The sequence below is a fragment of the Microtus oregoni genome, unplaced genomic scaffold (genome assembly GCF_018167655.1).
Source record: "Microtus oregoni isolate MIOR12 unplaced genomic scaffold, Mior012 000002F_ref0000024, whole genome shotgun sequence".
NCBI classification, from domain to species: domain Eukaryota; kingdom Metazoa; phylum Chordata; class Mammalia; order Rodentia; family Cricetidae; genus Microtus; species Microtus oregoni.
In genome coordinates, this window is record NW_024543061.1 from 63,116,708 (window position 1) to 63,144,252 (window position 27,545).

The following is a 27,545-nucleotide window of genomic DNA, read 5'->3' on the forward strand; positions in this document are numbered from 1 at the left end:
ATTGTTTGTTTGTTTGTATTTGTATATTTTGGCTCCTGAAAAGGCTGGCAAAGAACAGTAACAGTGCAAGCAATTAGAATATTTCTTCAAGAACAATTTTAAAAATGTAAAACATTAAGGAATCTTTAAAAACCAAACTTTTTTAACATTGAAAAAAATTTCACTAGAGTTAGGCAGCCACCCCAGGAGGCATGGCAAAGTGCACTGGGATAAAGGAAATAAAACACCACACAAACCCCAAAACGAAATGAAAACATTTCAAATCTAATCTGGAAGACTAGATGATTCCAACAGCAGACTTCTGTCCATCATTAAAACATTCAAAATCCAAGGTACCTAGATTATATTTTAAGTGAAACTTTTTTAAGAAACAAAAGAAAGCAGGGAACCTGGTTATAAATCCTGTGATATATTACATTTTTTTAAATCCTCGCACAAAAGTAAATTTTAAATAAACCAAAACAAACAGACAAACAAACAGCAGCAGAGGTTACCTGTCTGAGCACCTACATTTTCTTAGGAGGGGATCGTGTCTCACCAGCCAAATAGCCCATAAACCTTCTCAAAAACAGCGAACCAGGAGAAAAATATAACACAAGATTTGATTTCACAATGTCTCTAACACCCCCATCCCCAAGCTGGGGGTTCACTGAGATTTGCTTTTCCATTGTTTTCCTTCTTGAGAAAAAGATGATTGGTAGTCAGTGGCCTTTTCCAATGCCTTCAGTGCTTTCTCTTAAAGTCTGATAAAGTGCTTGATGAAAGCAAGTCTCTTGGATTTGTTTCTAGCGTTCCAGGGTAGTTTCTTATTGATAGCATAAAGAAAGATTTCAAAGTCCACTGGAGAAATGCCAGCAGAAATGACCAATTATAAGTATCAAAACAAAAAATACTTATTAGAAATTTTAAATGGTATAGTTCATATGTATAGATCTATTGGGTCCAAATTTCATCATAGATAACATAAAAACAGAATTATTAAAAATACAACAATTACAATTTTAACATACCAAAAATTTACAGTAATTCAGATTTTTGACATTACAGATTTAATAAATACATTTTATCTCATAGATGAAGATTATACAAGAGTTATGAAAACAATTACAAGGATAAATCAACTATCACTTCAGAATGATATGTTCTTATCTTTACCTGTTGTGTTCATTCTACTATGTGAATGTTGGTACCCAGAGGATGGTTGGTGAAGAACTGCATTTTTCGACACTATGGATGATGCCCAGTGGCTGCATCAACAGGGAGTGGAATTACCAGCGAAAACTGGCAAATAGTGCTTGGTTTAAAATAGATTAACTATAATTTTTCTGTTTCTTTATCCCACCATGGATTTACATGTATATCATAATGTATGTGGCAACCAGATAATCTATTTTAGCATCTGATTACACAAACTGTTCATATATTTCTCTGTACCAAATAGTATGAGCCCTCCAAAATATGATCATTCAGCAAAGTACCAAGTACTTTTATTCTGTTAGTGAATCAGAGGTACTTATGGCTCCCAATGACCCTGTGCAAATCACATGGTGCAGATGCAATGAGAGTATCCTAAGATAAAGTAGAACTCATTATGTGTCTTTTCTGAGATGAAATTAGAGTTCACAGAATACAGGTACTATTCTATTTCAACAATCAACCTTTCACTCCATTTTAATATTATTTAATTCTATGGGGATAAACCAAGTTTCATTACATTCCTTTTTAAAATGGGAGAAAACTGTACAGTTAATCGTGATCAAACCTGTTAGAGCTGGATAAAACTCATGTTTTATTATCACCTTCAAGTCTCTAAGTAGTGTCCAAGAAATTATGGCAAGGTCCATCTGAAAGGAAGCAGCACTGGAGAGGCAAGAAAAGCTTGGGGAAGCTGCAGAGAATTTGTAGGGAGATGGAGCTTGCTTGTTAAAAAGTATGATGAACCTGTAGCATCTCCATTTCTTAACACATCTTCCAGACTCAATCACTGGATTAGCTTTATCCTTGTCTTAAAGGCTCAAATTATATGCAGTTTGGGGGGCTTTCACCAGTTCAGAAAAGGAATATAGAGTGGTCAGTACTGAAGGCTTAAGAATAGGGCTCTGAGACTCAACATGTTAAATAAACCTCAATTAAACAACCACTTTACCTCCCTCCAAATCTTAAGTGTATAAAGAGAAAATGCACAACCATAACATTAAGAAAAGTGTGTAGCCTTGGAATAAAACATACGCCAGTCTACAAATAAAAAACAAACAAACACACACACACACACAAAACCTAAGAAACATCTACTTTCCTATTGTCTTTAGGGGAGTATCTCTACACTATCAGTGTCTAAAGCAATTCAATTGTTTTCTTTGTTTTAAGGAAAAACTGTTTCCCATCATGCCATTCTCTAGAATCTATTCTTTCTGTTTGGTGTAAACAACAATAACAAAAAAAAAACCACATACACTTGCATGCAACATATATATAAACCCTCCTAAAATGTGAAAAATGCAAATACAAATAAATAGCATTAAAAATTCATTTCAGTTTTACACCTAATGACATTTACTTGCCTTCCGGAAATGATGTCCCTGTACTTATCCTTTAAATGTTCAACTCACCAAGAGAAAAGTGGGCAGGGAGACTTTTAAATGTGTATGTTGAGTCAGTGTCTCCTTAACCAAAAAAGTAGCATTTTGTTTACTTTGGCCATGGTTAAAGATGAAGTCATAGAGCAAGGGATGTTACCAGCATGTATTAAAAATGCAACATTAACAGAGCATATATCTTTCAAAAAAGACTAAAACACTAACAAATACAAGTCAATGCACAAACTTTAACTAGTGTAACTTTATCTACATTGAGTGTTACTTTGTATACCAGACATTGCAATACTGTTCATTTCCTTTTCATCATGCAAACATGCCAATTTTGTTAATAAAAATCTTTATTGGAATATAGTCACATTACCCTCCCACCCAAATTAAGGGGGAAAAAACAAGGACGAACATGAAAATAAGAAATCCCAGTCAGAGTCCCTTAAGAGTCCATAAACAACTATGTGCATTTAAATGCTAGCTCAGAGAAACGGCAGAATTTTCAGATTGTTACTAAAACATTTCTGTATTTTTTTAAGCAGATGTTTCTTCTTTTCAAATCTTGAAACTGTGTGAAGTCATGCTACTAGTACTTGAATCAAAACCATTCTACATAAAAACAAAAGCAAGAGACCATGGAAAAAGAAACCTTCATGTTCCTCATGGCCCAAGAGCAGGGTTTTAGTAACTGAGACCGTTAGCAAGAGAGCCTGCCATTTCTCTGCATATCACCTATTCTTCCTCTCTGTAGAATCTGTAAGTCAGGTAAGTATCCTATAGAGGTCTCATCTATTTTCCCTTCTTCTAACCAATCTTGCTATACATTTCTCTCAACATCCTGAGCATTCTCCATGAACAGCATTGCAAGTTGGTTAAAGAGGGAAGGGGATGGGGTGAGGGGAGACAGTTTTACAAGGATTTTGTCGGTTAATTATTTACCGGTGGAGTCACTCCACCAGGAGTTTGATTTCATTGGCTAGCAGCTGGTTCATGTTGAACAGCCCCCCTGGGAGCTTGGTGAGCAGCTCTCGCTCGGTGGTGCTTTCAGGGTCACTATCGACAGAGCTGGAACTTGCGCTCATGTTGTCGACAGCAGTGCTGGCAGGGGGACCGAGCTCCGGCTCACTAGTCTCACTGGCCGTGGACACCACAGAGAGCAGGGACATGCGCCGGGTGAGCCGGCCAGCGGGCAGAAGGGAGGCAGCATAGTCTGCTATGATACCAGCTACATCTAGATTACAAGCCTTATCAAAGGCGATGAAACCTACATTTGCATTGGCCTCGCAGACACAGAAGGAGCCGTCATCTTTCATCAATAGGTCAATGCCACAGACATCCATCCCCAGGATATTAGACACCTGGATAGCGAGCTGCTTCCCTTGTTCACTCAATGAGCACATCATCCCCACACCACCTGGCAAATAAGAGGAGAGAGTTAGCAACTCTTCTAAATGGTTAATGAAACAACGAGACATGCTAGTAGTGTGAAACTGGTTTCATTTTGTCCTATTAAGACTAAATCATAATTCTTTAGTTCAGACCTCCTCACACTCAGTATCCCTTGCTTCAGTCCCCAGAGTGCTAGCACTATAGGCATCCACTACCACCACAGGCTTAAATTTTTAAATATGCCAGAACATAGATTAAAGAAAAGTGAGAAAGAACTTCCAAGAGGAAGTCTTAGACATTAAACTTTTCTATGTATCCTGCCTGTAAATGGACCAAACAGTGTCCCTCAGCATCAAAAGGGTTGAGAACCTCCCATCTCCACCAGACACCAAAACCTACAAACAGTCACAAGCCCTCAAGAGTTTTAGTGACTACAACCTGCTGCATACTTTAGATCAGCTCTATAGTACAACACCTAATACAATGGAAACACTCAAGAGTTGTTACAACGTTACTGCTTAGGAACAATAGTATATGTTCAATACAGATACAACCATTGTAGGCTCAACTTCCCTGTCCATAAACTCAATTCAAACGACCCCCAGAAAGTGCCAGGGAAAGGATGAGGACCCCAGGGGACTCAAGTGGAGAAGGCCTGAGTATTACTCGATTCCCCCTGATGTAGCAGTGTCGCCTTCTACAGAGTTCTGCTTTCAGGAACCTTTAGGAAGCAACACACACTGAGCTCTAACCACCAACTCTGGATTGTTTGGCTGTTTCAGTATTTTAAGTCCTCAGTTAAACCATTTGAGTCCACAAATGGAAGATTATGTTAAAATGTTATATAAATATAATTAGACCATCTGATTTTTTTAAAAAAATAATTTACTTAATTTTTATTTCATACCCATTTACTTATGTTTTACCTTCATGTAGGCCTCTGTGAAGGTGTTGGATTCCCTGAAACTGGAGTTTACAGGCAGTTATGAGCTGCCATGTGGGTGCTGGGAATGAACTCAGGTTCTCTGGGAGAACAGCCAGTACTTTTAACCACTGAACCATCTCTCCAGTCCACCAGCTCATTTTATATGTAACAAGGGGAGAAGCCCAGCGAAATTGTGAGTTTGAGGCAGTCTAGTATATAGAGCAAGTTCCAGGCTAGTCAAGGCTACATAGTGAGACACTGTCTTAAAAGTTAATTTAATACATCCATAAAATAGGAATAAAAAATGTGGTGCATACTGGGAATATGGCAACCCAAATAAGGCGTTCTTTCTCTATGGGTTCTACTCTGAGTTCTCAGATTACTAATCCAATATATAGGTAAGGCTTGAGCTTTGCTAGGACAGAGTGAGAGTAAGAAGACATCATGGCATCTTCACTTGGAGCCTAGCTTCAAGAAGACTAGAAAGCACAGAAGCCTGACAAGACTTTGAACATCCATAGGAATGTCATGCATAATGGCCAAAGTAGACAGACCAATGAAGCTAAGTCCTTACTACCCACAGGTTGGGAAGATAAGAAGAGTCCAGGAACCAGTACCATTTCCCATGCCCTGGAGGACTAAAGCAATAAGAAATGCTCCAAAAAACAACAAATTTGAATAAGCCCATGACAAGATAAATAACTAATAGAAGAAAGAACACTCTGAAGAAATTCAACTTCAACAACAATAAAAAAAGTTGTGGGGCTTTTTGTTTTGTTTTTCAAAACAGGGTTTCCCTGTGAAGTTCTGACTGTCCTGGAACTCTCAGATGAGGCTCGCCACAAACTCAGAGATCCACCTGTCTCTGGAGAGCTGGGATTAGAGGCTTGCACCACTACTGCCCAGCCAAAAAGATTTTCTGAAACCGAAACAAAATGATTAGCAACTCAACATTCAACCAAGGAAATGAGGACAGTACAGTTGTTTTACCACCAGCACAGTGTCTGAACCTGAATCCACTGCTGTTTCAGCCAGTAATTGTGTCACTTTTACGTCTCAACAGATCTGCCTCCTGCCGATGCAACCAAATGTAGTTTTAACTAAACCTCTTCTACTGTTCTATTTATCAGTAAGACCTGGGAGTCAGAGGCTGGGGTGAAAACCTGCTAGCTCAGAGGTTGAGAAGCAACTAACTGAATTCCTTTTTTGCTGGTATCTCAGAAAGAGAGCATCTTTCTACTCTGCCCACACCAAAGACCACCCTACTCAAAGTCCCTCCCTACTATTTCTGTGCATCTCTCCATCTTCCATTCCCTGACTCTGATTGCTGTCAACTAGTTACTAGCTCTTCTTCATGACCCCCAAGGCTGATTTTATTTTACTAATACAAATGCAAACCCAGTGCTCACAGTATGATTGAACATTGCTGTGAGATAATGCTTTTTTGTAAAGATTTATTACTCGTATTGGTTTAATAAAATGCTAATTGGCCAGTAGCCAGGGACGAAGTATAGGCAAGGCAACTAGACTAAGAGAATTCTGAGACCAATGGGAGAGATGCAGCTGCCAGCCAGTCACCGAGAAAACAAAACATGTAGAAAATGAGGAAATGCCAAGGTCATGTGGGAATACATAGATTAATAGAAGTGGGTTAATTTAAGACGTAAGAGCTAATTAGTAATAAGCCTGAGCTAATAGGCCAAACAGTTTAAAATTAATATAAGCCTCTGTGTACTTCTTCGGGACTGAACGGCTGCTGGCCTGGGCAGGACAAAAACTTTTACAGAATATCCCACAACATACAGTCATTTATGAAAGTTCAAAGAAGCAGGTGTGGTGAAAAGATAGCTGAGCGGCAAAGGCAGGAGAAGAGTTCAGGATCAGTCTAAGATACGCAGTGAGTTCAAGGCCAGCCTGGGCTACCCATCAAGACCCTGTCCCTGTCTCAAAACAGAACAACAAAAAACAAACAACCAAAAAAAAAAAAAGCAGAAATAATCAAATATAGAGAATATTTTTAAAGCACAGACAAAAAACTTAAAATGAAATCATAAAACAAAGTAGGAAATCTGGAATTTGAATCAGAAAATAAATCTTCCAGACGGAAATAAGTAGATGGAGAAGAGGACATAATAAAGAGAGAAATGGGAAGGGGACATTGGAGAGATGGCTCAGCAGTTGGGAGCACTTATAGATAACCCAGATTTGACTCCCAGAACCCACATGGTAGCTCACAACTGCAATTGCATTTCCAGGGGATTCAATGCACTTTTCAGGTCTCTGTGGTAACATGGTGCATAGTCAAAACATATTTATATATACAGAGACAGAGACAGAGAGAGACAGAGAAAGCATGCCAGGCGGTAGTGATGAAACATTTAATCCCAGCACTCAGAAGGCAGAGACAGACGAATCTCTGAGAGTTAAGCCCAGCCTGGTCTATAGAATGAGTTCCAGGGCTACACAGAAAAACCTTGTCTCAAAAAACCAAATGAAATCAACAATAAAAAACACTTTATAACAAAAAAAAGAGAGAGAGAGAGAGATTTTCTAGAACTTGTAGATAGTTTACTAAAACCCAAGTTAACAGTGGAAATGGAAGCCACGTGTGGGATCATGTGCCTTTACTCCTAGCACTGGAGATGTGGCAAGGCCCACTTTGATGGCTCAGTAGTTTAAAGCACTTAGTGCAGAGGCACTAAGGTAACAAGGGAACCAATGGAAGAAAAAAGAGGCAGGCAAGGAAAGCAAAGTGGCTGTGCATGAGTAATATACATACAAGCATGAAAATCTTCAACAGAAACGAAAAAATTGTTATCACAAAAAATAAAGTCAATTCATAATTGGTGAAATCTGATTCAATAAAAAGACAACTAACAGTGATGGTAGGACTATAGTGGAAAGCACAGTCATGCTACATACCAACACAAAGACGCTATATTGTCTTTACCTAGAGAACAATTGCTTTGCATCCTTCCGTCTGTCGAACAACGTAACATGGTGCCAACGACGCGGCCTCCCACAACAATGACTCGTACATCCTTTCCATGAGACTCTTTAATGTATTTCTGAAATAGATATGGAGCTTCATGCCGAATAAGATGGCTTAGATCAGCTAAATGGTGTTTATCTCGTGCCAAAAAAACAGCTTTACCTAGGATTTAAAAAGAATAAAAATATACAATATATGTAAGTCATAAAACTGTGGATAATGATAAATATACATTCATGGATCCCAATATACTCTTTCAGAACTAATTATACTTGTATTTTTTTAGATTATTCTTTGCTGTAACTAAATACAAAGTGATTTAATTATGATTAGTAAGATAATATGAATCTTTATGCTAAGAAATAAGTTCACAGGTTTCTTGTATACCATTAAAGACAGACAATAATTATGGGCTAATTTAAATTGTAAGCCCTAGTTAATAATAATCCTGAGCTAACAGGCCAAACAGTTTATATAGAAACCTCTGTGTTTTTCTTTGGGACTGAATGGCTGCAGGACCAGGCGGGACAGAAACTTCCATCTACACTTGAAGAGTTAAAGTTCAGCCAACTAGGTTTCCTAGAGAAAGATATATTTTAAGATTTAAAATGCTTTTAATGTCACTGTGCCTTGGAGAGTGCCGAATGAGTTCATATTTAAAAAAATGAAGGCAATATGTATCGCTCAAGTAAAACACTAACTTGAGATTTAGTCATGCATGTAAAATCTCTACCATAACCTCTAACCAGAAAGAAATCTCACCAAAGTGAACTTGTAGAAATCCAGAAGTTTGTGATCCCAAACACTTGTTAGTTGTTCTTCAATTGTTATTTCTAAAAGCGATTTCAAAAGTATGTAGCGTATCAAATTACATACCTCTATGACCGCGTGTGTTCTTCACTACCATTGGAAACTCCAGGACTTCTGCTTCATCAATCATTTTAGCAAAGTCTTCATGGCCACCTGGTTTGAGAAAAAAATAAATATAAGACTAAGTATGTCCCAGCACTTGGGAGGCAGAGGCAGGCGGATCTCTGTGAGTTCGAGACCAGCCTGGTCTACAAGAGCTAGTTCCAGGACAGGCTCCAAAGCCACAGAAAAACCCTGTCTCGAAAAAAAAAAAAAATCAAGACTAAGTATGCTGGGACCAACTTGAAGCACAAGACAAGGGAGGTGAAGAAAAGGACTGACGGCTAGTAAGTCAAACTGACCATCCCTTAAAAACAGCACCTTTGGGGGCTAGAGATGGCTCAGTGATTAAAAGCACTGGCTACTCTTCATGATGACCTAGTTCGATTCTCAGCACCCACACGGCAGTTCTCAGCTGTTCAAAACTCCAGCTGCAGAGGACCCATTTCTGATCTCCACTGGTATCACTCACCTGATACAGAGACATATATTCAGATAAAATACCCACACACATAAAATACCGTGTATGTGAGAGAGATTATCTGCACCTATTATCTTCATGTGTTTTCCTCTAGTGATTACATGGTTTCAGGTCTCACTAAGATTCTAACCATTTCTGAAATGATTTTCCTGCTCTCTTTGTCTCTCCTGAAGAGGTAACTTCTGCTTTCTCTCCCCCTCCCCACTCCCTCTCTCTGCTTCTCTCTCTCTTCTTCCCCCTTTCCTTTTCACTCCATAACCCACTAAATAAACTCTATACCCCCCAACCCCGCAAAAGAAATGATTTTTCTGCAGGGTGAGACATAGGGATTTAGTAGTTTTTACTTGTAACTATCTAGATTTCCCAGAATGCAATAGTCTGTTTTCTGTGATGCATGTTCTTGGCCATTCTTTCTGCTGACAATCAGATGGCTGTAGCTTCATGAGTCCTCTTAATATTCCATGAACACATCTGTTTTAGTGTGCTTCTGTTTGTAGGACCAGGAATTTAACCCACAGTTTCATACATGCTAAGCATGCACAGGCGACCACTGGGCTGTATCTCCAGACCTCTTTTTATTGTTCACTCTAGACAGAGTTTCACTAAGGTGCCCAAGCTGGCCTGAATTCACTGTGCAGTCCAAGCTGTGCTTCAGCATGTGCTTCCCCTGCCTCCCTCCTACACAGCTGGGGTTATTGCCCTGTACTACTAGGTCCAGCATGGTTTTGCTTTGTTTTTGGTTATTTGAGACAGAGTTTCTCCGTGTGGCCCTGAATGCCCTGGAACATGCTATGTAGACCAGACTGTCCTCAAACTGAGATCTGTCTGTCTCTGACTCCCAAATGCTGGGATTAAGGATACATGCCACCACCACCTGGCTAATCTTACTTGCTTCTTACTGTTTTCACTGCTCAGAAAAAAAAAAAAAAAGGAGCAGCAAGATGAAAAAAATGTTCTATAATTAAAAAAGAATCAACATGTTAGAAACTTAAGCCAGGAAAAGGCTTGGGGACATCAGTATAATATGAATATTTGCAATTTACAGAAATTAAGATTAAGATTATTCACTTATAAAATCTTAATCCCTCACCACCGAAGGTACAGTTTACTGGCTAGTGAGCCCGCTACTCCTTCCCAAGTTAAAACCCCAAGAGCATTAGGAAGCCAATCTTTAAGGGATTCACACCAATTTTGTCCTGTGTAAATACTAAAAGCAGGCAGTAATTATATCAACGCATGTACATGGGGTTCAGTCTTTTATAGGAAGACAAATGCATTTTAAAGCCTCATAAAATTTCTAAGCATTCTACTGAACATTATTTGTAGAAAGCTGGATGTAGTGGCACAATCCTGTAATTCTAAGCACCAGAGAAGCAGAGGCTAGAGGATTTGAGGAAAGCCTGTTCTACATAGCAAGTTCAGAACAAAAATCAAAAAAGAAAAGAACACTTTTCCAACTGGAAGGGCAGAAAATTAGATAATATTTATAGCAGTGTTACTCTCATGACATGTTTGCTATTGGCAAGTGATCAAGTAAAAGGCTTAGAAACTTTCTAAGTTTTATTATGCTGTATAAATTTCACTTTAATATTGATCACATCAAAGTGACTTAAAATGATCCTTTCTCAGAGAACAGTTAAGTGCTACTTTAAAGCATAATGCCCATCTTCTTTAATAAATCATTTTCTTAAATAGTATATTAAGTTATGAAACGGTAACAAAGACAAGACATTAAATAGAAATACCAAACAGCTTTCTTTTACCTCAAACCTAAGGGCTGTGGGCTAATTTCTGGCCTATTACAATGAAGTTTCATTGGAACAGAGATATACTTGTTTAAATATCACAGTTAGCATCTGTTATTTATTCTGTAAGCTAAATATGGACTAATGATGCAGCATTAGCATATGTATACATCAGAAGGATGCTAGGCGTCTTGCTCTATCACTAGAAAGGGCCTTATTCCCTGAGACAGGGTCTCTCCCTCAAAGTGTAGCTGATAACCAGCAACCCCCAGTGATCTTCCTGTCCACCATCCACAGCACAGTGGTTATAGGACATGTGGCCATACCCATCTTTACATGAGTGCAGATCTCAACTCAGGAAGGGTCTCGTGTTTGTGAAGCAAGCACTCTTTCCTGCTGAGCCATCTCTAACCCCCCCCCCCCCCACACACACACATTATACATTCTCGTTTGTGATCTCACCATAAGAAAAAGTGTCTGGCAGAGGTACACCATGGCCAGCTAACTCTTGAAATGTCCAGAATTTATTAACACAGTTCAGGATAGCTTGAGGTCGGTTCATCAGTCGGCATCCCATCTTCTCTAGGTGGCGCAAAACAGTGATATCACTATCACTCTGCACCCATGGGGTCGGAACTCTCACTACCACCACCTGTGGGTAGGCAGAGATGAGCTCTCCATTGATCCGTAGACCTAAAAAACAGAACAGCAAAGCTAAAACCACAGGAAAAGTATGCAATAAAAGAGATGGTGGCTCAATCCTGTAATCATATCACTCACGAGATTGAAGCTGGAGAATCTCCAGGAGTTCAAGGCCAGGACTAGAGAGTGAGATCCTGGTTTTTCTTTGTAAGTTCTTTATAATTTAAAAAAATAATATTCAATCACAGGAGAGGGGATCAAGAGATGTTAAGATCAAGGTGTTTGCTGTGAAATTGTGTCTCCTATTAATGTCAGAAGCTACACCCATTAAGTTTCACCAACATGACTGTCTAAACATGAGCTGAATAAGGACAATAGCAACAGACATGCTAATGTGGACAGGAGAAAGCCCTGGAGGCCTCAACCCTAAACAACACCTACAGGCAACTAAAGAATTGAGAGCCAGGGCAAAGTCTTCCCCAGGAAGAACACACTAATTAATTTCCCAATACCAATGGTCAGCACTAAAAACACGTGTAAGTAACATTATAGACTGAGCAGGTTGTATTTTGTGTAGTAGGAATATGCATGTATATATATACATATATTCATGTGCCAATAATTAATGAAGGACATAAATCTGAAAGATCAAGGAAAGTTATGAGGGTTTGGAAGGAGGAATTAGAAGGAATAATGTAATTATATTATAATCTTATATTTAAATAGTATTTTTAAATGCAAAAAAGTAATAATATAAAGGAACAATAAAATACCAAAGCAAGCCAGGCGGTGGTGATACCTTTAATCCTAGCACTTGGGAGGCAGAGGTCAGTCTGAGTTTGAGGACAGCCTGGTCTACAGAGTGAGTTCCAGGACTACCAGATGACACAGAGAAACCTTGCATAAATAAATAAAAATAAAATACAAAAGCTTATATCTCAAAATCAAATGCACTGTGTTGTTAATATTGGATTGGGGTAGACATTTTTCTCTTTAAAAAGAGAAAAATTCTAACTGACTTATTAACTAAATTATTCATGCCAGAATAATATAACTGCTATTTAAAAAGATGGCATAATATATTTACAATCAGAAATGAAAAGTACAAATATACATATATATTTATATAACGTATTAAGGGGAAACTTGAGAATAAATTTATTTGCACATATAAATACAAAATATTCTGAAAGATAAATGACTGGGCTGACTTCTGATGGAGCCTGGGTGACAAAGTAGAAATAAAGGTAGAAGGGGGAATTTCAACATTGTACTCTGTACAGTTTTCTTTCCACTTTGTGTTCTAGGTGGGTTTTTATATGAATTACTCCTTAAAATCTTTTGATTTTAAGATAGCACATGTTGCTTAAAACACTCAAATATAAAACATCAGGATACATTTTACCTTACACCCCCCCCCCATCCTGAGTACTGTTAGCTTTCTCCATGGTCATCTAAGTATATACAAAACTCATACTTTTTTTTAAAAAAAAAGATCAGTTTTGTATATTATTTAACATAAATTTCTCATCACTTAAAATTACATTAGAGATTTTTATTCTCGGGCTTTTTAATGGTTGAATTTAAGATGTCATAATTAATCCCTTCCTGAACAACTTTTCATTCTATAAATATTAAGTAATTACTACATGCTACAATTCTCCAAATTCTCAGTATAAACGAATAAGATTTTTTCCTTGTTTTCAAGAGTTCATTCTAGTGGGAAAAAATTTATGTTCCATTTTATGGTATTTAGTTATTGTAGTAAATTCTGATAGTGGTCAGTGAGGTGGCATCAACAAGGTGAGGGCAAAAGCCTTGAGTGGTATTTCTGTGTTTAAAAGAAAGATACTGGGGGTGCAAGTTACAGCTAGAAATCACAAACAAAAACAAGAACAGGTCATGTGCTGCAACTGTGATTTGTATGAGAATATAAAGATGACTGATAGCAAAAAGTAAGAACATAAAATAACATTTTCTAAGCTCATGAGTTTCACACTTCTCTTCAAGTGGTCACTGAGCACTGTTTATAACCCACACCTCCACCTTTTAACTTCTCCCTTGCATAAAAGGGGCTTAAGATTCACCACAAAAGAATGAGATGACAAGCATAAAATCTGAAGGTGAATTTCTACATGTTCACAAATACTAATAACCTAGAATTACCTGGTAAGAGAGTCTCAATAAGGGACTGCCTGTGGGCAAATCTATGGAGAAGAACTGTCTTAATTATCTTAACACTGTGGGAAGAAAGACCCAGCTCACTAAAGGCAACACCATTCCCTAGGCAGAATTCCTAGCTGAGCACAAGCAAACAAATGAACACCCATGGATTCACTCTACCCGAGACTGTGGGTAAGATTAGCAATCTGAAGTTCCTGCCTTGACTTGCCTCCAATGCTGGACTGAACAGCAGGCTAAAAGTAAGCCCACTTCTGTAAGCTGAAGATCTTAGCTGGAGTATTTTAGTATGCCAACAGAAGGGTAAGAAATAGTTTGAAGACTCAGAGACAGATGCCAAAGTATCAGATTGTAAAACACTAGGAAGTTGCACAGAGAGGCTCACACCTGTGACCCCAGCACATGAAAGGGGGGCTAAGACAGGAGAATCACCACAACTTTTAGGCCGATCTAAGCTATATAAGAGTTCCAAGTCAGCCTAGGCAAGAATGAAATAGCTATGGCAGTATAAGACTTTCTACGGGAAAAAGCGGAGAGCATGCAGGAACAGACAGAAACAAATAAAAAGTGGTACATCTGAAAACACAAATAAAAAAGGCCTTTGGTAGAAATTTCACTCTAATGGACTTGGTAGAGAAATGAATCTCAGAACTTGATAATCATGCCAATTATCCAAAAAAGAAATTTTCTTTTTCTAAAAGAGATTATCCAAAACTATAGGAAGGCAACAAGAATTGTAATTCATAAATAGCACAAATCACATGTAACTGAAAAATAAACATAGTATTTTAAATAATAACTATGACTTTTTCTCAAATTAGTGTCAGGTGCCATTTCAGAGCAAAAAGCTCATAAAAACAGAAATATTAATACCACATAAATCACATCTAGGAGGGTCACATGTAGTACACCATGCCATTATCTCAACACTGAGGGGTGGAAATGAGGATCAGATGTTTGAGGGCAGTCTAATCTATAATACTCCACATTTTAATCATGCAGAATTGGGGTAGCCTGGTCTACAAGAGCCCGCATCATAAGCATGCAGAACTGAGGCAGCCTGGTCTACAAGAGCCTGCACCATAAGCATGCAGAACAGAAATCTACCACTTGTTTGAAAAGGGCTGTTTTCACTCCCCTTCCTACTGGCAGCTCAGCTGACACAGAGTTTGACTCAAGTACGTCAATTCCAAAAACAAGGAGCCTTGTTATCAAACAGGGTGGCTTTGAGATGAATCAGGGATCCTGAAGTTAAAACCAGTCAGTAAAACTAGGAGATAAGCAGGGAAAATATAAAACTGACAGCCCAAGGACAGAAACCCACAGGCAGGTTCAGCCAATCAACTCCACTTTAGTGTAACAGTAGTTTTCTTTTGTTGCTTTGTAATTAATATACTGAGGAAAATGTTCCAAAGGAAATAAAAAAGAGTTCTTGAATGCTGTTTCATCACCTTCCTACAAGAGGATGGCATTTAATAGTATACAAGGCTGAAGAGTTGTTCAGCAGTTAAGAATACTTGTTTCTCCTCCAGAGGACCAGGGTTCAATTTCCAGCATCAACATAGGATCCAAAGCACTCCTCTGACCTCCACAGACACCAGGCATACACATGGCACATATACATACATGCAGACAAAATACCCACAAAATAAATATAAAAAATGGGGACTGGAGAGATAGCTCAATGGTTGAGAACACTGGCTGCTCTTCCAGAGGACCTTAGGATCTGAGTTCAATTCTCAGCACCTACATGGTGGCTCATAACCATCTATAATGGGATCTGATGCCCTCTTCTGGCCTGCAGGTATGCATGCAGAATACTCATGCATTAAAAAAAAAAAGAGTTCATGTGGGTTTTAACAGATGAACTAACCTAGTTAAGAAGAAGCCTCACAGGAATGCACAGAAGCATGTATCCTGGGAAATTAAATTCTAGGTCCCGTGAAGCCAACAACCAGAGTGATGTTCAAGTCTACCTCCCAAATTTTGGTTACTTAGCAGACATTTTTTAAAGGTTCGAACACCGAAGGCTACCACCTGGTTTTCTTATTTTTGTTTAATATTTATTTATTTTTGTTTGTAGAGACAGGTTCTTTCTTACTATGCAGCTCATTCTGGCCTCACCTCTAATAAACCACATGTCCTGGCTATTTTCTGAACACATGCAAAATATTAGAAATACATCTATCACCAGTTGAATCAAATTCTTTTTTTTGTTTGTTTGTTTGTTTGTTTTGTTTTTGATACAGTGTTTCTCTGTGTAACAGGTCCTGGAACTCTCTTTGAAGACTAGGCTGGCCTGGAACTCATGAGATATGCCTTCCTCTGCCTCCTGAGTGCTGGGATTAAAGGTGTGCACACTGCTGGTTTTCTTTTTTTAAATAACAAGTTATTCCAATCAATGCTGTAGATATTATGTAAGAAAAATGAAAATAAGAATCACATGGAAACTAATTAATCAACAGAATTCCCACTGGTTAATTACAAATTTTCTTACCAGTACTTAAAGGGATTTAAAGTTTGTGGATAAGTTAAAAAAATAGCTTTTTTAAAGGCACAGTTTCTTCTCAACTGGACAGTGGTGGCACACTCCTTTAATCCCAGTACTATGGAGGCAGATGCAGGTGTCAATCTGAGCTCTAGGCAAGTCTGGTCTACAGAGCGAGTTTCAGGACAGCAAGGGCTACACAGAGAATCCCTGTCTCAAGGGAAAAAAATAAGACAGGAATTAAAGACATATAAAAACTACAACATCATTTAAGATTTCTTTTCCACTCTTTCATACATAATACAATTTAGGAAATACTAGTGCTCCTATGTCTCTGTGAGTGATGGCACTTTTCACTTCTCATTATAGCAGAAATTTAAACTTACCACATTCTAAGCAAAGTCTGAAAGAGCATTTATATATAGTCTTACCCAGATTTCCTTGCTCAACTGTCAGCACCACCTCGTCCATCACTACAGCCCTGAAGTCCAGTTCCTCCTCACAACATTTGGCCTTCAGAGCCCGTAAGATCTCTTTCTGTGGATAGTCTTCTCTGATCCGTCGATCTGTCAAAAACCACAGCTTGGCAGTCACGGAGCTACACATCTCGATCTACTTGCTGTTCCTTTTCTGGATTATTTGAATGTCAACTTTTATCTAGATGGAAAAGAAAATACACATGAAATTGATGAAATAATATAGATTTCATGATTTCAAATAAATGTAGTTTTATGCTAATGAAACAAACAAGACGTGGAGAGAAATACTTCCAGCCACCCTGAGTACTTGGGGAAGTAGGAGGAGGGGCAGACACAGGAGGATCGGATCAATCTTTAGCTGCACAGAGAATTTAAGGCCAGCCTCAGTAACCCTATTTAAATCAAAAACAAAGGAGAAATACTATGCCTTCTCCTCACTGGTATACCACTTAAAATACAAACATCCTCGAAAAAGATCTCTCCATCTTCCTCTGAGAAAGCTGGCAGTACAACAGGTCACACAGCATATTTCCATTACACTTTCCCTATATTAATATTCTATTCTGTCCAGGAATATACTTAATAGGATTGCTTATTTCTATTTTCACTGTTTCATCCTTCTGTTAAAATTCCAATTCTTGGGGGCAGTAAAGATGGCTCAACAGTTAACACTTGTTACTGTAGATACCCTGAGGTCAATCCCAGCATCCACATGCTGGCTCACAACCATCCTCAATTCCTGTTCCATCGACACTCTTATGACCTGGTGTCACATGTGGGCAACAGGCATGCACATGGCACAAATATGTACATGTAAGCAAAACACTCATATGCATAATAATCCTTAAAAATTTAATATAAAATCAATTTCCCTTCCTGGTATAAAATAGGTGTTAAAAATCATTGACAATATTTGGGGCTGGAGAGATGGCTCAGTGGTTAAGGGCACTGGCAGCTCTTCCAGGACCAGGATTCAATTCCCAGCCCCAAAATGGCAGCTCACAACTGTCTATAACTCCAAGATCTAACACCCTCACACAGACATACATGCAGACTGAACACCAATGCACAAAAAGTAAAAATAAATTTTTCTTCATCAAAGACAAAACAAAAAGCCATCGACAATATTTATCCTGCTTCCCCATCTATAGATAACTAAGTTTATTTTATCTGCATATTTAAAATTTCTGTTGCTTTATTGTTATGTAGATAATAAAATACATATATTACTACACAAGCAAACAGTAGTATTTTAGGAGTAATTTTAATAGAGATTTTAATAAAAATTAAAAAAAGAATGAACAAAGAGGTCTCTACATAATGCAAACAAGTGCTGTATTGTCCATCACTGTGTGCCACTGTTTCAAGGACAGCACATTTACTCTGAGTTTGTATCCCTTCTTTAAATAAACATTTGAAACAAACATATTTTACTAAGAATGCAAAAAAGAGAATGCCTTTCCCGGAGTGCTACTTCTCAGTCTGAATTATGAGTCAAACAGTTGAAAAGTGTCTTTCTGAAAAGCAAATAGTTTACTGCTCAAACACAATTTGATAATAAAGCAGGGAATGTTTACAAGGTCTTTTTTACGTCAAGTAGATCTCTGGGAGTTTGAGGCTAATCTGGGCTACACAGTGAATTCTAGTCTACCCGGGGCTACAAAGTGAGACCCTATCTCACCCCCAACACTCCCAAATTTGACAAAACCCTAATAAACTTTGAGAAGCGCTGCCCCTTAACAGAAGGCTACCTCTAGATCCCAATCCCAGCCATAGTCCTCACTTCCTGATCACATCCACAGATGCTCAAAACCCTTATAGTAAAGTGTGAAGTATTCTGTATGCCTGCATCCATCCTCTTGTATACTTTACATCACCTCTAGATCAAATACAGTACAAATGCACATAAATGCCTGTACTGTTCAAAAAGCAAGAAAAGAAGCCTGCAACTGTTCAGTAAATATTCTTGGTTAGGAGAAGTCACTGATACTGAGGTATGACGGTTAAGTGTCATGCCCAGTGTCATGGAAACCAACCCAGAACAAAGGTCCAGCTTGGAAGAAGGCATGGTAGATCAGCAACTTTCTGATCTCCCAGATACCAGCTAAAAGGGACACAGTATACTCTCTCAGTACTTTGGCTTGCCACACCTACCAACCTGACACACCCACTTATGCCTAAATCGCCTACACCAACCACTTCCTCAAAGGTCTCCGCCTCCCAGCATTCAGTTCCATCTTCCCTGCCTACCTAAGTTCTGCCCTGCTACAGGTCCAAAGTAGTTTCTTTATTCATTAATGGTAATCACAGCACACAGAGGGAAATCCCACATCAATCCTCATTTTAACAGAATCTCACTGAATAGCTTCCAGGTAGCAATCTTTCCATCTTCACAATACTATAAAGACAAGTGTGCACCATCAAGTCTACGCCACCACAGTGTGCACTACCACAGTCTACTCATTTCTTCTGATAGTGTAAACTCGGGTCAACTAATTCTTATCACTTTTTAAATTTTCTTGTAAAGTATCAAGGAAAATAATGTATAAATACCAAGTTATAAACTCTGGTTTCAATTTAATTTTAGTGTGCGTGAGTGTTTGCCTGCATGTTTATGTACACCAAACCCATGTCTGGTCCCTATGGAGACTTAGAAGGCAGTTACAGATGACCTCAACCTACCCCTACTCCTGTCCCAACTCCAACCCCCAAGGCTGGGAATACAGGCAAATATCATACCTAGCTCTAGTTTTGGGGGTTTTGAAGGTTTTTGTTTTTAAAGTATGCCTTTATTTTCTCAAAATTTTAATTCTCAGACTACAGTAAAGGTAAAAGTACTCTTTCTACCTTTCAGATAATTTCAACTAAAACTTTCTAGGATCTAAAGCTTAGCATTCTAATTCTTATCATTTAATTCCCTTAATAAACAGATGTTCTCAAAACTCAAGAGTTAAAATCCTTGAGCCTAATGAACACAATGAGCTATAACTACCCAATATGGAATAAGACAGTTTTTAAAACATCACAAAAAATAAATAAGTAAATCAAGGATACCACATTCCCCTTCCCTCTCCCACAGCTGTGTGGTCTCAAGGGAAAAAGCAAAGGAATAAAAAGTTAGGGGACAGGGAATAGTAGCACTAGCAAAACCCTTAGAAAGGAGGTTGAAGGAGGGAAAAGAGGGAACGAAGCCATAATGTACTCTCTAAAGATATTAAAACACTTCTACAAGCAAAAAACCCTTTTACTCCTTGAGTTGGAGAGTTAACTCTTTATGGTTAAAAGCACTTGTTCTGAGGACCCAGGTTCAATTCCCAGCACCCACACATGTAGGCTCACAATCATCTGTAACTCCAGTCCCCATGTTTCTGATGTCTTCTTCTGACCTCTGCAGGTACCAGACACACATAAGGTGCACAAACACATAAAAAATAAATAAATAAATTTAAGAGCACTGGCTGCTCTTCCAGGTCCTGAATTCAATTCCCAGCAACCACATGGTGGCTCACAAACATCTAAAATGAGATCTGGTGCCTTCTTCTGGCCTTCAGGCACACATGCAAGCAGAATACTATGCATAATATAACCAAGCGACATTCTCATATCTTATTTCTGTATGTGTATTGGTTCCTTTTCTATTGTTGTGATAAAACGCCATGACTGAGGCAGTTTTAGAAGAAAGTATATTTGGGTTTAGGATTACAGAGAGGTGAGAGTCCATCATAGGGCTGGAGAGATGGCTCAGAGGTTAAGAGCATTGCCTGCTCTTCCAAAGGTCCTGAGTTCAATTCCCAGCAACCACATGGTGGCTCACAACCATCTGTAATGGGGTCTGGTGCCCTCTTCTGGCCTGTAGGCATAAACACACAGACAGAATATTATATACATAATAAATAAATATTAAAAAAAATCTATCATAGTGGAGAAGCGGCAACTGGCATCTGGACTGGCAAGCTGAAAGCAGAGAGAGCAACCTGGGAATAACAAAGTAAGGCTCTGATGCTCCCAAAACCCTGTCCCAGTGACATCTATTTCCTTCAGCAAGGCCACACTCATACCCCATCAATACCATCAATTAGGGACCAAATATCCAAATGCTTGAACATGTCAAACATGTTCAATGCAGACTTTTTATTCAAATATTTTCAATACACAGATGGATACAAAGGGATGGCTGTACATTACTATGGAACAGAATTTGTATATCACTTTACTGTAATATACAATAAAATTCTAAGATTATTTAAACAATCCAGAAATGGCTACAGCCTTGTTCAAGTGATGCCATCTACTTCAGTGTGAGAAATGGGAGCTAGATTGGTTTGTAGAGATCTGGTGGGTTTTAGGCATTCCTTCAAGAGTTTTTGTCTCTGGCAGTTCCCCTGTCCATAAATCTCAGGTTTCCATTCTAAACCCATTTCTACTAACTAAAACGTCATTTTCATCCAGATTCTGGCAGTTATTGAAACACAGACCTAAGTATCTCATTCCAATTATGAACTCATGACTCAGTTTCAAATCCAACTGAAATAAAGTTATTTGGCTTCCCTAACTAAATGTCATCCTCTTGCTTCATTGAGCTTTTAATTTCTTATATTATATACCCGCTTTAGCACCTATATTCTGCACTCACCCACCCCCCATTGTGATCATTACAATTTTTAGAAAAGCTTGACGAGGCTATTTGTCCATTTGTCTGACCATATTCTGGTCTTTGTTCAAGGTATTTTGTGTAAGTGATTAACAGCTATAATCTATTGATTTAAATAAAAGATTATCTTCCAAAATGTGGAAAAGCCTCATGCAATCAACTGGATTAAGAATTTGTACTTGCCAGGTGGTAGTGGCACATGCCTTTAATCCCAGCATTTGGGAGGCAGAGGCAGGTGGATCTCTGTGAGTTGGAGGCCCAGTATGGTCTACAGAGTGAGTTCCAGGACAGGCTTCAAAGTTACAGAGAAACCCTGTCTTGAAAAACCAAAAAAGCTCCCACTGCTCTTAGTCCAGTTCCAAGTGATCTGGCATCCTCTTCTGGCCTCTACTGGGAACCACATACACATGCAGGCAAATAATACACATAGAATAGAAATAAATCTTTATAAAAATGAAACTTTGATAAAGGTTACAACTACAATAACACTTAGGATATTATGTTAAATCAAATATGACATTTACAGAACAAGGCATGGTTTTACTTGTATGAGGTACCCACACTGGCTGAAATCATGAGACAGAATATAGAATGGTAAACCAGGAAGTGGAGGGCACAGCTTTAATCGCAACACTGAGGCAGAGGCAGGTGAATCTCTGTGAGTTCGAGGTGAGTGTGGTCTACAAGAGCTAGTTCCAGGACAAGCTTCAAAGCTAGAGAAACCCTGTCTCATAAAACAAAACAAAAAAAAATGTAGAATAATTATCAAGGGGCTACATTACAAGGAACTGCCATCAAATGGATAGGTTAGTTCTGTAAGCAAGATCCTGAAAATAGATGGTGATGATGTACAATGATGTCCTTAGAGCCATTAAACAAAATGAACTTATAAAGTGAAAATGGTAGAGTTTATTGTAATACAAGAAATTTAGACAAAATGAAATAAACTCTAAGTGAACTGCAAGTTTTTACACACTTCCAACTCTATAATCAGAAAAACATTACCTTTTACAGTAAGTATGTAGCTTTCAATACTAAATTTCCAGTTTGATCCATCATCTATAGCAAACTATAAAAGATTTCTAAAGGCCAGGTGATGACAACACACCTTTAATCCCAGCACTCGGGAGGCAAAGACGGGTAGATCTCTGTGAGTTCAAAGACAGCCTGGTCTACAAAGCAATTCCAGGACAGCTAAGGCTGTGACACAGAGAAACCCTGTCTTGAAAAAACAGGATTTTTATCTTTAGAAAAAAACGGGACCAAGTTCCTAAGGTACAAACACAGTGTAGCTCAAAGGTCCTCCCCAAATTTCCTTCCCAGACATTACTGTGCTTTGATAAAGGAATGTGAAACTACTCATTTATTGGAGCCCAACAGGATGACTAAATTGTATGTCAATGGAGTAAGCTAACAACTGAGCGCTCAAAAACATCTAGGAAAGAATTACCAACACTATTGGAGGAAATTTACTTAAGGCTTCCAAAATGCAGTTTTGTTTTGTAGTTTTTTTTTTGTTTTTTGTTGTTTTTTTTTTTTTTTTTATTCGAGACAGGGTTTCTCTGTGTAGCCCTGGCTGTCCTGTAACTCATTCTGTAGACCAGGCTGACCTTGAACTCACAAAGATCCACCTGCTTCTGCCTCCCAAGTGCTGGGATTAAAGGCGTGCGCCATCACTGCCTGGCTCCAAAATGGAGTTTTTGACAAAGTACAAAAAACTCAAATGCTACCAAAATGGAAGGACAGCAATATAAAACAAGTGGTCTTTCACCACAGAGCAATTCCTTGTCTTTTTAAAGCTTAAGTGAGGAGTTTGAGAAAGGAAAGAGGGTGGGGGAGAGTACTACCTAGAGAAGAAGAGGAGGAAACAATACCTTTTTTTGTTTCAGACTTTCTGGCTAGTGCTAAGAGCATGAAGGTAGCTAGTAGCAATAGAAGGGTGAAAGGTACAGAAGACAGTAGGAAGCATTTAGGTGATGAGTAGCTTTCAATTTTTTGTCACAACTCATGACATACTGACATTTTGTGGGAGAAAAGGATGTAGCACAATTAATAAAAACCCAGAGACAGATACTGGGGCTCAACCTGAAGGCCAGGACAGCAAAACAGCCAGCCACTGGCTCTTACCTCTACCTCAGTCCAAAGTGGTGATACTGCTTCCAGGAATTCTCAGAATGAGACTGAGTGTGCACCACTATGACCGGTTTCTACAGCAAACTAGGGAGGCTACTGGGATTAAAGGTGTGTCACGACACCTTATTGTAAGGCTGACTAGGGCAACTATTTTTTACTCTCTAATCTTCAGGCAAGCTTTATTTACTTATACAAATAAAATTATCACTACAAAAGGATAGTAAATTTAATCAGGCAAATAAACACCTAAGGTTTTTTTTTCAGTTGGTATATATAACTTGTGAGAATTTGATATTCTATACACATTACTCATTGAACTGGAAGATCAAAAAATACTATGATCAATCAGGTGGTGATGGCAGAGGCAGGCAGATCTGAGTTCGAGATCAGACTGGTCTAAAGACTAAATATGAAAGCTGGGTGGTGGTGGCGCACGCCTTTAATGCCAGCACTTGGGAGGCAGAGGCAAGCGAATCTCTGAGAATTCAAGGCCAGCCTGGGCTACAGGGCTGCAAGGACAGGTCTACAGGTCTAAAAGTCTACAAGGTCTACAAGGTCTGGTCTACAAGGCAAGCCAGGACAGGCACCAAAGCTACTCTGTCTCGAAAAAAATAAAGCAAACAACAACAACAACAAAAACCACAAAATAGCCACAGAAAACCACTTATTTAGAACTATAAACCAAATTAAATCCTTCCTTTAAATTACTTCACGTCAGGTATTTTTGGTCATGTTAACAACAACAACAAACCATAGTGCCAATGTTCATAGATTATTTTTCCAGTATCTTAATGGGGTGGGAGGGGCAACAGTGGCTGGCATACACAAAGCCCAAGTTACAATACTCAGCTCTGGGGAAGAAAAAAAGCCTAATGTAGCTGCCACGGTGACACACATCCTTTATGGCAGCACCTGTCAAGGCAGAATTCGAGCACAGCCTGGTTCACATAATGAGTTCAGGCCAGAGCTGTATAGTGATGCCCTGTCTCAAAAAAAAAAAAAAATCTTTAAATAGCCTGATGCCACAATCCATGATCATAGATCTGATTCTGAAACAGTCCTAACTAACAGTTCAAGTTGAAAGAACAAAAACAATTTTAGTAAGGGGGGGAGTACGCAGGGTTCCATGCATTCTTCTAAGGTTCTAGGAAACGGGAGACTCGCTTGCAGCTTGTGTCTAAGCCAACTGAGCAGGAAAACACTGGAAAATGTTAAAAATAACAGCCTGGCATTGGTTCCCATGAAGCCAGAAAGTCCTTCCTATAAATCTCAACTGTACTGACACATACGGCACATGGATCTAAAATACTTACGTGCAGACACTTTTAGAGGCTCCATATTACCTCAACAATCTTAACATGACAAGAACATTCCAAGGAAGGAAAGACAGTTTCTCCAACATCTTCACCTCATCTTCCTCAGCTTCTCTTAGAACAACTCATGTCAACACAGCTAATGTTTTCTCCCTCAGATTTTTAAATAGCATGATTGTAATTTCTAAAGTTTGTTTCTGTTTTGTTTTTTGGTGGTTGTTGTTGTATTGTTTTGAGACAGGATTTCTCTGTGTAACATCCCTAGAGGGTCCTAGAACTAGCTCTTGTAGACCAGGCTGGCTTGAACTCAAGAGATTTACCCACCTAACTTCCAAGTGTTGGGATTAAAGGCGTGTGCCACTACCACCCTGCTCTCCTCCAAAGTTTTTTAATGTTTATGACTTAATCCCACTTACAGAATCCTCTGTAAACTCACTTGCCATAATGCTCCCCAGAAGTTCACATTACTACAGAGCTCCCAAAACAATTACAACTTACAAGAAAACTCATTCCCTTTATGTTTGCTTTATCTAACTCTTCACACTTAGTCATGGTTTTTCCTCCACCCACTTTTTCTTCGGCTTGTGTTGCTATGCCTGCTACTCCTGCTTCTGGGTGGAGAAACCCTGGGAGGGGTAAACTTCTTATTGTCATTCTTCCCCTAACCCCATGCAACTACTGAAGAGAGAGGATTCAACAGGGACTCAAAAATGGCTTTCCGTAAAACTGTCCAGCCTAAACTAACAGAAGCCAGATGGCAGCTGGTGGGCAACGGCTAAATTAAGGCTAGGTCCTGTGCTCGCTATCCGATGCGGCGGCAAAGAGGCAGCGGCTCTTGGCTGAGTGGAGGACTTGCTCTTTACCTTAGCTGTCAGACAAAGCACATGGACTCCAGCACCTAAAGGGGCTACCTACGACGACGGAAGAAAACGGGGACACGGGGGGGGGGGGGGGTCCAAACTAACAATTACAACGACAACACACACAAAAGAAGGCATACTGACAGCGACTAAACAGGCCACTTCCAACCACCTGACAAAATAACGTAGAGACTACTAGGAGAGAACAACGGTTTCTTTAAAAAAGTAAAGGGTTAATCTCCGTGTCTGAAATCCCCTTGTTTGATCCCAAATATCTCAAAAAGTATTGCAATTAACTGCTTAAGAGATCATCTGAAAGCAGAAGACATAACCTTCAAGCTACCCATTGTGGAAAGGAAGAGACGTTAAGTGGCATTTAAACCTTCATGGTTACACTTAATTATTAAGAATGTCTAGAAAAGAAAAAAAGCCAACAGCAAAAAGAGAAAGAAAACCTTCCATAGTAAACTGATAAGACTTTCCACACAGATTTGGAATTTAACCCAACTTCAGAAACGCTGGGAAAACTGTAGGCAATTTTGGGGAAAATAAAATTACACTGAAAAAATTTACATTCGAGTTACACACAGCTTGGTTAGTATAAAAACCCCATTGATAAAACAGAATTAGCACCCCATTCTCTGTTCATGAATACAAACCGGACAGAATCCAGCGACTACAAACCTGGGATGAGAAACATTAAATTAAGACTGAAGTTGTCCTCTACCAGGAATTTTTTTGGGGGGAGGAGCTATTTCTACTACAGTCAAGCCTTCAATTACTTAGTCACTCTTATTGTTCAGACCGCTGTTAAAGACAAAAAAATGGCAAGAGCCGATCGCTCCTCTAAATTTTACACATTGGGAGAAACATAGTAACATCAGGGTGAGGCTCACAGCCTCCGCCTGCCTCAGTCACAAATTCTTCGAAGGAAATGGGGGACCGCGGCGGCAACCACACCCCTGCCGACTGCAAGCAGCCCGCAGCTCTTACTCCAAGCGGCATTCCCAGGCTTACCACACCCCCTCGGCGACACGGGAAACCAAGCGGATTTCACGGCGCGATCGCCGCCTCACGCCCCCCTCCCGCACGCAGGCGACTCCCAGCTTCCGCCTCGCTCCCCCGCCGACTCGGGTACCCAGCGACCACCGGCCTCCGGCGCCCGCCAGCCCGCCCCCCGCGCCGCGCCCGCCCGCTCCGGGTCCGCGGCCGAAGCTCCCGGCTCGAGGGCGCGCCCCCGCCTCCGCCTCCGCCCCCGACCCCGCTGTCGCCTCCCGCGGCCTGCCGCTCACCTGGCCGCCGGCTCCTCCCTCGCCCGCCCGGCGGGCCGCCGCCTCGAAGCAAGCGCGGGCCGCGGGAAGTCCGCTGAGGAGGGGGAGGGGGCGGGATGCCGGGGAGCCGCCTCCTTTCTCCTGGCCGCCGGCTCCCGCAGCCAGGCCGCGCGTCCACGCCCGCTCGCCCACTTTCTCACGGCCCTCGCGGGGGTCGGCCCGGCGGCTCGCCCTCCCCCCTCCCCCCACGCCCGCACTCTTCGTTCCCACACGCTCACGCCCGGCCGCCGCCGCCCGCTCTCCCGCGCGCGCGCGACCCCGCTCACACACTCGCTCTCACACACACTCACACAGCGCGCGACGCCGGCGAGGCCGCCCCGCGTCCCCCAGACCGAGGCGCCGCGCGCCCCCCGCCCGAGCCGAGGACCCGCGCGGCCACGCCCCCCGGCAGCGCCGCCGACGCGGGCGGGGGGTGACGGGGGGCGGGGCGGCGAGCGCGCC

General features: G+C 40.1%; 1 protein-coding gene across 1 annotated transcript; it reads right to left on the reverse strand.

Moving 5' to 3' along the window:
* Rimklb (ribosomal modification protein rimK like family member B) lies at positions 1-27,419 on the reverse strand. Its single transcript, XM_041639458.1, has 7 exons — positions 27,395-27,419; positions 27,066-27,138; positions 16,769-16,994; positions 11,489-11,719; positions 8,768-8,854; positions 7,850-8,053; positions 1-3,999 (listed from the first exon to the last, which is right to left on the reverse strand). Exons 3-7 carry the CDS (start codon positions 16,941-16,943, stop codon positions 3,533-3,535), a joined length of 1,164 nt encoding a protein of 387 aa, XP_041495392.1. The 5' UTR covers positions 16,944-16,994; positions 27,066-27,138; positions 27,395-27,419; the 3' UTR covers positions 1-3,532.
* Between the last annotated feature and the right edge of the window lie 126 nt (positions 27,420-27,545).

Coding starts and splice junctions, on each gene's coding strand:
- Rimklb (XM_041639458.1), bottom strand. CDS start 16,943: ATGTGTAGCTCCGTGACTGCCAAGCTGTGGTTTTTGACAGATCGACGG. Junction 8,054..8,767: donor GAACACACGCGGTCATAGAG/GTATGTAATTTG, acceptor TTTAAATCCTAG/GTAAAGCTGTTTTTTTGGCA. Junction 4,000..7,849: donor GCAAAGCAATTGTTCTCTAG/GTAAAGACAATA, acceptor CTTATTTGCCAG/GTGGTGTGGGGATGATGTGC.